Source organism: Antechinus flavipes, chromosome 5 (assembly GCF_016432865.1).
Source record: "Antechinus flavipes isolate AdamAnt ecotype Samford, QLD, Australia chromosome 5, AdamAnt_v2, whole genome shotgun sequence".
NCBI lineage: Eukaryota > Metazoa > Chordata > Mammalia > Dasyuromorphia > Dasyuridae > Antechinus > Antechinus flavipes.
In genome coordinates, this window is record NC_067402.1 from 93,333,838 (window position 1) to 93,347,677 (window position 13,840).

At 35.6% G+C, this 13,840-nt stretch overlaps 1 protein-coding gene across 1 annotated transcript in view; it reads right to left on the reverse strand.

Annotated features, from left to right (window-relative positions):
- CNTNAP2 (contactin associated protein 2) overlaps positions 1–13,840 on the reverse strand; it is a 2,126,697-nt gene that overhangs the window by 25,759 nt on the left and 2,087,098 nt on the right. The window contains exon 22 of the mRNA XM_051962375.1: positions 11,716–11,946. Coding sequence (XP_051818335.1) covers positions 11,716–11,946 — 231 coding nt within the window. The remainder of the gene's footprint in view (positions 1–11,715; positions 11,947–13,840) is intronic.

Consider the following 13,840-nt stretch of genomic DNA (forward strand, 5'->3'; position numbering starts at 1 on the left):
AAAAGATACTTGCTTTGCTCTCAGGTGGAATGGCTAATGGCCATCAGAGAGCATCCTGGGAAGCCAATTATCCTGTGCTCATGGTAATTTTCTGGCGTTGTTCGGAAAAGAGATAGCCTGATGATGGTATTAAATAAAGGGATTTACATGGTATAGTAGATAGAGTACTCAATTTGGAGTCAGAAAGATGAGTTCTTATCCTGTCTCAGAAACTTATTTGCTGTGTGGCCCTGCCAAATCACTTAACCTCGCTATGCCTCAGTTTCCTCATCTGTAAAATGAAGGATTTGGACTGAGTAGTCTTTTTGATCTTTTCTAGTTCTAAATCTAAAATTTAAAAACTTATGATTCTATAGATTTCCTTAAGGAATAACTAATATCTTTATGATTATTAAATGATTAAAATCAATGTTAATTAAGAATAATTAAATTGATTAAAAAGATTTTTTTAGTTTCAACAATATTAAAATCCTTTTCTCCTTCATGTTTTCAAAGCTTTGAGCTTATTAACAACTTGGTAGATAATTGTATTTAACTCAAGAACTATAAAATATATATTTTCCTATCATGGATTTTGTACATATGCAAGTAATATAGCTTTCTTCATGAGTTATTCATCATTCATTCATTTATCTATCTAACTATTTACTTTTTTTCTGAGACAATTGGGCTTAAGTGACTTGCTCAGGGTCACACAGCTAGGAAGAATTAAGTGTCTGAGACCGGATTTGAACTCAGGTCCTCCTGACTCCAGGGGCCTCATGGCACTCTATCCACTGTGCTATCTAGTTGTCTCATTATTTTTTTTTTAGATGACAGAAGATGGTAAAACTTATTATAGGATAGTCCATATATTCCTGACCTGAAGTAAATTTACTGTGTAAGTTAAAAAGAGAAAACTAAAAGGAGGATAAAATAAGAAAGAATATTTTGCTTGAAGGTAGCAGACAGTCTCTTGGTCTTGCCACCATCTCTTTCAGCATGGACTTCTGGATGTAGAGCAGGAAGGGACTTTAGAAGCCACTAATACAGTGCCTCTATTCCACAAATGAAGAAACTGCTATCCCTAGAGATTAAATGGATTGATTGAGGTCACTCAGAGTTTAAATGGAACAGTCAGCAAGTGTACCTTCTACACAGCAGGTATGCAATTAGTGTATGACCAATGAATGATGAATTTCACTTCTCTGGGTCTTAGCTTTTTTATTTTCAAAGAAGAATAATCAGAGGCATCCCCAGCAAGTGGTGATTGAGATTGTAACTTGGGGTTCTGATTTCTGGGAGGGTACATCCATCTCATAGTCATCATGCTGGGGCTAACAGAGGGGCAGAACCTCCCTAGATGGAAAGGATAATACAGTCCCTCATATTGGTGCCCTGAAGGGAAGAAGTTGACACCTTTTCCCTTTCCCTTGGTCTGGATCAGCTATAACTCATATCTATATGATACTAGTGATACTATTTATCTATCTCTCTCTTTCTATGAGAGGGAGAGAGAGACAGAGAGAGAGAGAGTAAAAGAGAGACAGAGAGAGAGAGAGAGAGACAGAGAGAGAGAGAAAGAGAGACAGAGAGAGAGAAAGAGAGACAGAGAGAGAAGGAGGGAGGGAGGGAAGGAAAGAAAGAGAGGAGGAAGGAGGGAGAGAATAAGTAGAAGGAGAAGAGGAGGAAGAAGAGGAAGAGGGAGGAGAGAGAGAGGAGAGGAGGGGAGGAGAGAGAGAAAAAGAGAAAGAGAAAGACTGAAAGAGAAAGAGAAAGAGAAAGAGAAGAAAAAGAAGAAAAGGGAGGAAGAGAGAGAGGGAGGGAGGGAGAAAGAGAGGGAAGGAGGGAATGAGAAAAAATATCAGAAGTAATAATCTTTAAATCAGTTAGTTGTGATTACTTTGACTTAGTTTGATGGAAGAATTAAGTGCCCTTCTTTGGGAAAAGTTAACTAACTAACCCTAACACCTAAACTAAGCCAATATAGATATTCTCTTTAGCCTAAAGAATACCTATAGCTTTAGGGAATAGATAGATTGACTTTATCATTTAATAGAGTAGAAAATATATCTTTTATAGGAAAAGAATAATAAGTTAAATATAGAATCTTCTAAGGTCAAGTTTCTCTTTCTGATAGCTGGAGGATGGTGATTGACTGCTTAACAGTCACAAACCACAAGTTCCTCTTATTTGGTAAGTTAAGGTTATGTTTCTCTTTCCCAGTTTTACATCCCCCTTTTCTTGACAGTTGTAGAGCAAAGACTTCTAAGGCAATCTTATTTTGACACACAGGTTGATGGACATGGAGTTAATCCAATAGAATTTCAGATTTAATAATTGTTCCACTCTACAAATCCACCACGATGCTCTTGACATTCCCGCAAAACAAATGTTTCCAAAAGTATGAATTTGGATTAAAACAGCACCAGAGAAGTAAACCAGTCAGATGACCTGCCTTATCCCACTGAATTACGTTCAAAAAAGTTTCCTGAGATTGCTGTAATTTTTAATTCCCTTTTTTTTCTGTTATAAAAACAAGCTATGTAAAGTACTTCTTTGTCCTGACCTCTGACGAGGATAATGACCAGATTTTATTGGCAATAGTTGACCTTGCTAAGTAAATCATTATACTCAGAAATACTGTGCCTCAGATGTTTCTATTTCAGATAATTTTTACAGGTAAAGATATACTATATATTATATAGTGATACATATGTATACTTTACATATAGTAGAAATAAAACTACCACTCCATGACATTATAGCAAAAAATGCATAAGATGTAATGTAGGCACCTAAATGGGCTGGATTATTGGAACCACAGTTAGGAAGATCTGAGTTCAAATCCAGTTTCCAATATTCATTAACCCTGAGATATTGGGCAAGTCACTCAACCTCTATTTAGCCATAGTTTCCTTCTCTATGAAATGGAGATTGAAGCTAACAGCACCTCTTTCCTATGGTTGTGAGGTCAGAATGAGAAAATATTTGTAAAGTGCTTTGTAAACTTTCAAGTGCTATAGGAATGCTAGTTATTATTATTTTTACTACAAAGTATAGAACTATATTGGAAAACAAACAATACTATACAATTTTAAGGGACAAATTCAATTCAAATTTTCATGATTAGTTGTTTTTTTTTCCTTTTTGGTGTTCTGATTAAAATAACAAGATTACAACCACAGATCTACTGATTTAAGTTATAAAGTTTAAATGTACTGCTAAATTTCTGGAAAAAATTCAGAACATAAAGGGCAAAAGTTTTTTGAGGTAAAGTGGAGTGGAGGATGGGGGCGGATTGCTTACCAGTCACAAACCACAAGTTCCTTGTAATGGGTAAGTTAACTAAAAGTTAAGTTTCTCTTTCCCAGATTTATATTCCTCTTTTCTTGACAGTTGCAGGGCAAAGATTTCTAAGACAATCTTACTTTGGCAGACAGGTTGATAGACACAGGCCCTAATTCAATAGAATATTAGAGTTAATAGTTGTCCTACCCTAGAAATCCTTCATGACATCCTTGACATGCCCACAATCCAAAAGTTGCCAACAGTTTCTCATTCTTTTTGAAAGGTTGTAAGCTATGTTTAGAAGAATATATAAAAAGTTACATTTTAGAGTTTAATTCATGTTTATTTTAAAGCTTTCCATTTAAAATAATTTATTATGTATTTATTATTAAGAATTAATATAAACAATTAAACCAGCTTAGCAACTATTTACATTTAAATCAATGAATACTGGTGACTAAAATGTCATAACTCTTCAGTGCTTAACATCAAGTTTCTTTGTCTGGTTCTTTATTCACACTGACTTTTCATTTCTCATGGTAATAGTACATATTCTGTTATGATTTTGCTTTTTTTTTCAATTTGCTTTATTATATAACTTTTCTTCTAAGTTTCTTTATGTTCCTCATGCTTATTTAGCATACTTATAGTACTCTGCTGCATCAGGGTACTGATATTTATTTAACTCTTCTATTGTTAGATATCTGAATTATTCCTAGTTTTTTTTTCTTTTAATACAAATAATGTTGCTACAGAAATCTTGGAATTGGTAATTCTTTCTTCCTTCTTGGTAAATCTCAGATTCCCAAAGATGAAATCACAGAATCAAAGGGTTTTATGATTTTTATACTTTTTACTATTTGGTGCCTGACTGCTTTCCAAAAAGAGACCACAAGATTACAATTCTACCATCAATAAAATGGATGTACTTATTTCTTCACAACTCACTAATATTGAATTTTATTGCTTTAAATTATTTTTTCCATCTGGTGAGTATGAGCTGGCATATTGGAGATGTTTTGCTTTATATCACTTTGATCACTTGTGAAATTGAACATTATCAAGTGGTAATTAACAACTTGTGTTCCTTCCTTCTTAGACAGTCTTCATAATCCTTTAACATTTCTTCCCCCAGGGTATAGACTCTTTTTAAGAGTTCCTAATATGTTTTAGATATCAAAATATTTTATCTTTCATATTTTCCATATTTTACACAATCTATTCTTTTTCTTTTCATCATATTTTAAATTTAAAAATAAATTTAAATTTAAAGTAAAGAAGGAGAGTTATCTTATCCCTAATAATCCCATTTTTGGGAAATACATATCTGCCTTATTCAGTGGCCATCCTCCTGGGCATTCCCCCCAAGGTATGTTTTCTGGTGTTCTAATCTGTTTTTCTAGAAACATTTCATTATGATATATACAATTCTATGAAGAAAAACATGAGTATTTTTTATTCATTTTATAATAAATATGTTAATTGATTTTGGTAATATTGCCAATTTTATGACATTGAACTGATATAAATGCACAAATTTTTAATATCCCTCTGATCATTGAAGTCTTCCTTTATTTTAAAATAAATTATATAAAATAAATTATAGTTTATTTACATAAAATTACCAATTATTTGATAATTATATTGTGATTAAGTTATATTCATCCTGCATATTGTATACATATCATATGTGAGCAATAGACAAACATGCATGTGTACTGTGTGTACACACACATACACACACATATATATATACAGTATATAAATATGCAGCAGATCTGCATGTGTATTGTATATACACATATGTATGTATGTAGATAGTTATAGATAGTCTCCTCAGTTGGGTGGGGAAACTATATTTTCTTGAGAGAAGAGATTGTTTGATTTTTGTATTTCTAGTGCTTAGCATAGTGCATGCGACTAATAATAAATCCTTGGTGATGGGTTGGTTGATTATTAAGAAATTCTTACATATTTAAGGTTTGTAAAGCATTTTATCTCACTTGATCCTTATAACAACTGGTGAGGCAGATGCTACTGTTAACCATATTTTACATATTAGGAAACTAAGGCTAACAAAGTTCACCTTATTTCCCCATGGCCACACAATCCCTAAGTGTCTGGAGTTGCATTTCAATCTAGCTCTTCCTGATTCCAAGTATGACATTACCCTTGGCTGATTCTATAATATTTTCACCTCTTCATTTTTCAGTGTTAATCTCTTAAAAATCTTTTTCTTATGTCATTACAAATGGAGGCTTTTCTAATACTGGGTCCCATGCAAGTTGTGAAAATTCTGTGCCTCGTTTTAGTAGCAATTATTAACATGTTTCTCCATTGCACATTGTGTTGGCTCTTTGCTTAAGATAGATTTTAAAAAATCATATTGAAGAATACTGTTCTGTATCATCAGGAATACGTTTTGACTTTTACAGAGGCCTTTTCCTTGCATTTATGGAAATAATCACATGATTCTTCTAAGTTTTAATTTATATGATATGGTGATTTTTTTTTTGAGGTTGAACTAGCTTCACATATGTGGTATGAACTACATATTGTTACAATGAATAATTCCCCCCCCCATGTTGCTGTCATTGTAGTAAGATCTCCTATTTTACTTTATATTTGACTTGTTAGATTATATATGAGAAGACTTTGGTATGATGGAAAACTTGATGAACCTGAAGTCAGTGTTATTGTTGCTGTTCAGTTGTTTTTCAGTAGTGTCCAACTCTTCAAGACCCCATTTGGGATTAGGAATACTTGGAATGGTTTGCCATTTTTTTCCAGTTCGTTTAAGAAGAGGAAACTGAGGCAAACAGGGTTAAGTGACTTGATCAGTGTTGCAAAGCTAGTAAGTGTCTGAGGCTGGATTTGAATCCAGATTTTTGTGCTCTATTTACTCATTATTCTACCTAGCTGTTCCTGGAGTCAGGTGTGCAAATCCTAAATCTTGTGACCTTGGAGAAACCATTTAATCTCTGATTCTATTTCCTAACTTAGAATTTGGGGGAAATAATATTTTACTATCTCTGGGATTGTTATCTTAAAAGAACTTAAAAAAACTTGGTCATTCTCATTGTAAACTCATTGAAGACTTAGAAATTGGGGGAAATAATTTACTAACTACTCCTAGGGTTGTTGTTTTAAAAGTACTTTGAAAACTTGGTCATTCCCATTGTAAACTCATTGAAGACAAAAGATCACACCATTCTGCATCTTTGTCTTCCTAGTCCCCCGAATGATCTCTCACATAAGTAATAAAGAAGTACTAAGTAGATATTTTTAAAAATTAAAATGATTCTCATTTAATCTATGCAGTTAGGTAGTACAGTGCCCAGAATCCTGGACTTGGAATCACGGAAAAAAACAAACAAACTTGTTTTCATGACTTTAAATCCGGCTTCCAGATACTTATTAGTTGTGTGACCCTGGTCAAGTCACTTATCTGACTCAGTTTCCTCATCTGTAAAATGAGCTGGAGAAGGAAATAGCAAACCACTCCAGTGTCTTTGCCAAGAAAATGTCAACTGGAGTCATGAAGAGTTGGACGATTGAAATTATTGAAAAATAATAACAACAATACTCAATGCCCAGAGCGGCACTCCTCCCATAAATAACAAACAGGTTCTAAATAAATATTTGTTTCTTTAAAATGGATCTCATCTAATCTTAGACTCCCAAATAAGGTTGGGCTTGACTAGCAAAATAACAAACAGGAATCTAGTGTGTTACAGTTGATACTCCTATCTGCTCTCTTCCTTATCTTAACACTTTTCCTCTGGACTGTCCTCTATGGAATCCCTGGTTTCCTGCGCACCACTTGCATATGGCCTTTCCTTCTTCTTCCCCCTTCCCCAACCCATCTCCAGGTACTTGTGTCTTCCTCCAAAACTTGTGTTTTGTATCTGCATTGTGTGCACTTTGTATACACCAGATTGCATTTAAGGGCAAGCCCTGTTTCTATTTTGTCTTTGTATCTTCAGCACCTAGGACAACACCTGGCACATAGATCCCGTTAGATTGTAAACTCCTTGAAGAGGGCAGTACCTTTTGCCTTTCTTTTTAGCCCCAGACTTTAGCACAGTGCCTGGCAGAAATAACTGCTTATTGACTGGCATTGGAAATGCTCAATAAGGTGTTGATTAATCAATTCAGATACTTGAGTAAATCACTGAACTTCTTTGGAGCTCAGCTTATTCCTTGTTTATAAAATAAACTGTATGAATTGGCTGTTTTTAAATTTTCATTTATTTATTTATTTTTGCTGAGGCAGTGACTTGCCCAGGGTCACACAGGAAGTATTAAGTGTCTGAGATCAAATTTGAACTCAGGTCCTCCTGACTTCAGGGTTGGTGCTCTATCCACTGCACCACCTAGCTGTCCCTGAATTAAATGTTTTTGAGACCTACTCAAGCACTAACAATTTATGATTTTCTATCCATAGAATAATGGGCTTTGAATCAACTAAAGACTTTAATAAAACTAAATATCACAGCAGAAGTATTTGGTTATTTATTTATTATTTGGATACACATAGTGCCTTTCCTATGAAGGGCTAAAGGTGCTCAATCAAATCATTTACATGCCTAGAATTCTTCTAACCTTATAGATTACAAGGAGTTCTGGAACTAAGGGTGAGGAACAAAAGATCCCTATTTGACAATATCACAGCCACTGGCATTTCTGTTGGTATCCCAACTCCACCTGGGCAAGGATTTGGATCAAACAATTCTATTTAGAAATTCATACCCAGGAAATCCACACATAGGATTACGGAAGGGCCATTCCTTAGGAAAGCCTCTGCTCTCCTATGGCACAACAAAAAGTGATGATCTCCTGCCTAGTATGGGGGCCCAGTTGCTCAGTTGTCACTGCCTCATGCTCAAGCTAAGACATTTCTAGCCCAGGATGTCTACTTGTCATCCAAATGTAATCTTCCTCTGGGGATGGCAGTGAGGAGGAGGGGCTATGTGAAGGGTCTGACAGGTGACAAGGGAGGGGCAGAACCTCTAATAGCTCAGAGAGCAATGATTTATTTCAATCTCACTGAGTCTCCCTTCCCATCATATTCCTGTTACACATGAGTGAGGCCACAGTGAACAATACGACTTGTTGGAGACAGCTGCTCTGCCATCAGCTGAAAGTCACCATAGCAACTGGAAGGGTCTAGATTATACAAACACTTAGCTGGCTACAAATGGGAGTAGATAATAGTTTAAGGTGAAATCAGGGATCGACCTAGGGAAAAGTGTATGACTAATTGAACTCTCTGTGGTAGCCAGGTTCATCCTTTCATTGCCTCCATAAGCTCTGACCTCCACCAACATCTTCCCCTGCTGTTTACCCACCCCATCTATTCCCTAAAAGTGGTACCACTTAAGGGTGTGTCTGCTTTTGACTGGACACAGAGCGCCTGTTTCCCTTCTACCCTTTGTTTTCTCCTTCCCATAACCAGCATAAAATTAATAACAGTGGCCTTGGTGGTAGCAGTAGGAAGTGATAGAAACCATGGGCTTTTGAAATAAAGAGTCTGGGCTCACATTGATGGGTGTCATGGTAACCTATAAGTGTCACAGTGTAATTGGGAGCTTACTCCTCTTGTGGTGTGGCTAACTCATTTCAGAACATTAACAATGTGATGACATTTCTTTATAGAAGGTCTTTTTGCTAAGACTGAATTTTCTGTGATTTCCATTTATCCTCAATTCCATTTTTGTGGTCTTGACTTTTAGGGTCCTGATCATGAAGTTTACAACTAGAAGGGACCTTAATAAATGCTGATTAAATAAAGAATGGGTATCAAAATTATCTTTACATAGATCATCTGGTCCAAGGGAGGGTTGGAGGCAGTGGAGACTGGCTTGGGAAGCATCACTCAATTTTCAGTGTTACTATTTATACTTTGGAAATTAGTAGCCACTACACACAAGGGCTTAGTTTATTGTTTTGTTTATTGTGTGGACTTAAAAAAATGTTATAATGCAAATTAAACTTAAAACCTTTTTCTCTTCCAAGAGTACAAGATGTTAAACATTTACCAGCATATTTTTCTGACTGTTCTATTAATGTTGCTTTAGCTCACAAGGGTTATAGCAGAAGATTCAGGGAATTAAATTATTATCAGATTGGAGATCTAGTGACAGGTGACAAGGTGACTAATAACAGTAATCAGCAGCATTTGTATAGCACTTTAAAAGTGCTTTACATTCACTATCTCCTTTGAGTTTTAGGACACCTTTGATCTAGCCTAAACCTTTTACTTTATAGATGAATAGGAACCCAGAGATTTGCTTATTGTTACACAAAGAGGGTTCAAATTCAACTATTCTTACTCTAAATCTAGTGTTTTTCCTACTTTACCACACTGATCTTTTATTTTTAATCTAAATTTTATTTTTATAGGGCAAAAATATCATAATATATACATTTCCCCTTTGGGCAGCTAGGTGGCTCAGAAGATAGGAGTGCTCAGACTGGAATTAGGCAGGCTCATTTTCTTGAGTCCAAATCTGTTCTCAGACACTTAATAGCTCTGTGACCTTGGGCAAGTCACTTAAACCTGTTTGCCTCAGTTTCCTCATCTGTAAAATAATATGAAGAAGGAAATGGCAAACAAATTCACTATCTTTATCAAGAAAACCCCAAATAGTGTCATGTTGAATGTGATTAAAGATCCTTTTCCATTTTTTAAAGATGAACCCACTCTTGTAACAGAAAATAAGTAAGTCAACCTAACCAAATGGTACCAGGGAATATGTAGACCATGTTTTGGACTCAAAGTCCTCCACCTATCTCCTAAGAGGAGGGAGGACGGCACAGAGTTTCCCTTGCCCATGATGAATAGTGTTTCTTATCTTGAAAACATCAACATGAATTTGTGTTGTTTTGATGTGCAAATGCATATACACATTTTGGTTTTAAGTCAGATAACACAACGCTTTGCCAATTCTTGCAAATCCATTATTATCTAATCTTTAATAGATTGAGGAAAACCAAACAAAATCTCCTTTCCAAAATCAAAATTCAAATGGGCAATCTTACACTTATAGAAGCCAGGGCATAATCTCTGATCCTTTAAAACTATCTGTACAAAAGTTCCCTAATTTGTTTTTGCCTTTCTCTCCTGTCCCATATTTCTATGTATCAATAAAATCTATCATGTTACTAAGCAACCCCCTGTCTCATTAATTGTCAAACAAATATCTCCTGAATCATTGACCTTCCAGAAGAGGCGATGTGTAGTTTAGGGCACAGACTACTGTCTTTGGAGTCAGGATGAGCTGGGTTCCAATCCTGCCAAAGATATTTACTGTGTGACTTTGGAAAAATCATTTAACTATTATGAGTCAGTTTCTTAATTTCTAAAGTAGAGATAATACTTCAAAGGTCATTTTGAAACTCAAATAAGATGATGTATTTAAAAATTGCTTCCTTCTTCAGCTCACTCTCTATGACTGAACTCAATGGGATAAAGTTAATAAATGCTTTGCTAGGTCTGTATGGTTAAAGAAATTAAATGCATATTGTTGTTACTAATAAAACTATCAATTATGTCTCATTAAAGCAATGTAATTTTTCTGGATATTTAAGCTGTGTAATGAAGCATGATCTGAACATCCCATTTCAAGCTTTAGAAGATCAGAGAAGGAAAGGCAGACAAATAATGTTTCAGAGTTGAGGCAATACCACAACAATGGAATTCTTTCACCTTTAAACATTCAGCATTTGAATAAATTTAAAGTATGGGTTTATTTTAAAGCTGTGCTTTGAGGTTGACTATGTTATGATTCATCATCTGCAGTGCTGACTTGGATAAGAATCCCTTCTTCTCTCAAGGATAACCTTGAATATAAAAACAGGATGGGCTTTCTCTGAGCTGCTGATTGTGAAAGCAGAAGCTGTGGGTGAGGTTCAACACTGCTCTATAAAGAAAGCATCTCAAACCATACTTGTCCAACAGGACAAAGAAAAAAAAAAGATGAGGAAGTTGATTTGTTCAGATAATCTGAAAACCTAAAACAGGGGTGCTTAATTTTGGATCTGTTGGCTTATTCTTTTGGGTTTTGATAAGTATATTTCAATATTGGCACAGTGAGTAGAGTACTGGGTTTGGAATCAGGAAGACCCATTTTCTGAATTAAAATATGATCTCAGATATTGTGTTATTCTGGGCAAGTCACTTAACCCTGCTTGCCTCAGTTTCTTTATCTGTAAAATGAACTAGAGAAAGAAATGACAAACTACTTTAGTATCTTTTCCCAAGAAAACACCCGATGAGGTAATGAAGACTAGGATATGACTGAAATGACTAAAGAGATATTTTAATATAATTGGTTTCCTTATGCTAATCATATGTCTTGATTAAAAATAAGAGGCATAATAATTATTTAAAATTATTATTACCAGTGAAAATATAGTATCAATATTTTCTTAAGACTTTACCTGAATCTAAGTGCCAAGGATCAGTAGCAGCAGACATGGGTGGGATGGTCAGTGGGGAAGCTCCGCAGTTGGACTCTACCAGTTCCCCTTGAATATGGACTTGAGAAGAGGCGTTTGTTGGTCTCAAGGCTGCCTTGAGAGGAGCAATTTGGTTGAATTGCACTCTGGAAAGACACCCAGTGAATCCTGGCGTGTTGTACTTATGTATTTCTTGGTCAATCTTCCCTGTTTCTAGAAGCAAGAGAAAACAAGAGAAATTAAGTAGCCTGATTCATTATATCAATAGACCCAGCATATTTATTTTATACTTATTTTTCCAAACTCATTCTTGGAAGATGTTCTTTATAATGCAATGCTAATCAATTAATATGACTGTGAAATAGACACATACTTTCAAAACAGTTAATTAGAGTATATGGTATGATGGAAAGATCCAAATCTGCCTAAAAACGAGTTCCCAAAGAAGTAACAAGCTGCATTGAATAAATCTTTTCTTAGAAATTTGATTTATAGATTCTTGATATTGCAATGAGACATAGATGTAAACAAATGCCCTCTTTATTCTGATTGATTTCTGTCCCTTTCTTGTGTTTGGCTCTGAAACATGTTTATTGAAAAAACCCCTTTGCTTAATTTATGTGCTTTTGTCCCTTTCCCTCCTTAAAGATTCTTAGTTGGAAACCTACAATTGAACATTTTCTTCCTTATAACACTGAGAAATTTGGAGTATGAATGAGAGGTGACTGTTGGCAGAAAGCAAATCTTCCCAACTGTGTTACAAAGTTTTGCATGGCAGTATGAATCACACTCACATTTTCCTCTACTATCTTGACATCTCCTCTATGCCATTTGAACCTGGCATAGAGAAGATTGGGAACCTTGGGTCATAGAATTATGGCAGGAGGGTGTCTTAGTGAATATCTAGGCAAACCTTTTATTTTATAGATGAAGAAACAGGCCAAGAGAGATTAAATGATTTTCCTGAAGTCACATAATTAGTAATTGATAGAGTTGGGAAGTGAATTAGGTCTCTTGCTTCCAAATTCATCATTTTTTCCTACTCTATCATGATTAATGGTGCATAAAATTAATTGTTTCTACTAATAGGGTAGTTGTTAATTTAACTTCGTGTTGTTCAGCTGGATATAGAGAAAAGGTGGATGTTCACTTGATACCAATCATCCAGTTACCAAGTAGGAATCAGTATTAGATGAACCCTGAAGGCTTCAAAGAGCTCAGATGTCATTTTGCTCTTTATTCTAGATCAGTCCAAGATAGATAGGTGACATCTTAGACATTATCACCTCCATTTGGATTCTAGTCAGGTATATTATATTAGCAAGGTGATTATCATTGAAAGGTATTGCAGTTATTTGGAGTACTACATTTGCATGTCATCAAAGAATGAAACTATAAGCTCTTTTTCCACTTGAACTGAATAGATCAAATGCTATGCTGCACAGCAGGATAACTATGTATTTACATGCATAATTCAGAGCAGGTGATGTTGCTTCCTGAGGAAAGGGTATTGGTAAAACTATCGTAGGCTTGATACAATCTTCTTTCTTTTTTTCCCTTCTTCCTTCTTTTTTCTTTCTTCCATCTTTTCTCTCAACCTCTTTCTCTCTCTTTCTTCTTTCCTCCCTTCTTTCCCTCCCTCCCTCTTTCCCTTCCTCCCTCCCTCCCTCCCTCCCTCCCTCCCTTCCTTCCTTCCTTCCTTCTTTCCTTCCTTCCTTCCTTCCTTCCTCCCTCCCTCCCTTCCTCCTTCCATTTCTTTCTTCCTTCCTCCCTCCCTCCCTCCCTTCTTCCCTCCCTCCTTCCATTCCTTTCTTCCTCCCTCCCTCCCTCTCTCCTTCCCTCCCTTCCTCCCTCTCTCCTTCCATTTCTTCCTTCCTTCCTTCCTTCCTTCCTTCCTTCCTTCCTTCCTTCCTTTCTTCCTTCCTTCCTTCCTTCCTTCCTTTCTTCCTTTCTTCCTTCCTTCCTCTGAGAGCAAGAGTCCCTCTTTGGTACAAGAGAAAAATAAATATTCATCATCAAATGAACTAAAATTGTAAAAGAAATGTTGGTCTCCACTTGTAGAGGAAACTTTTTTACTGAGAATTTCCTGCAATGAAGACATCACATG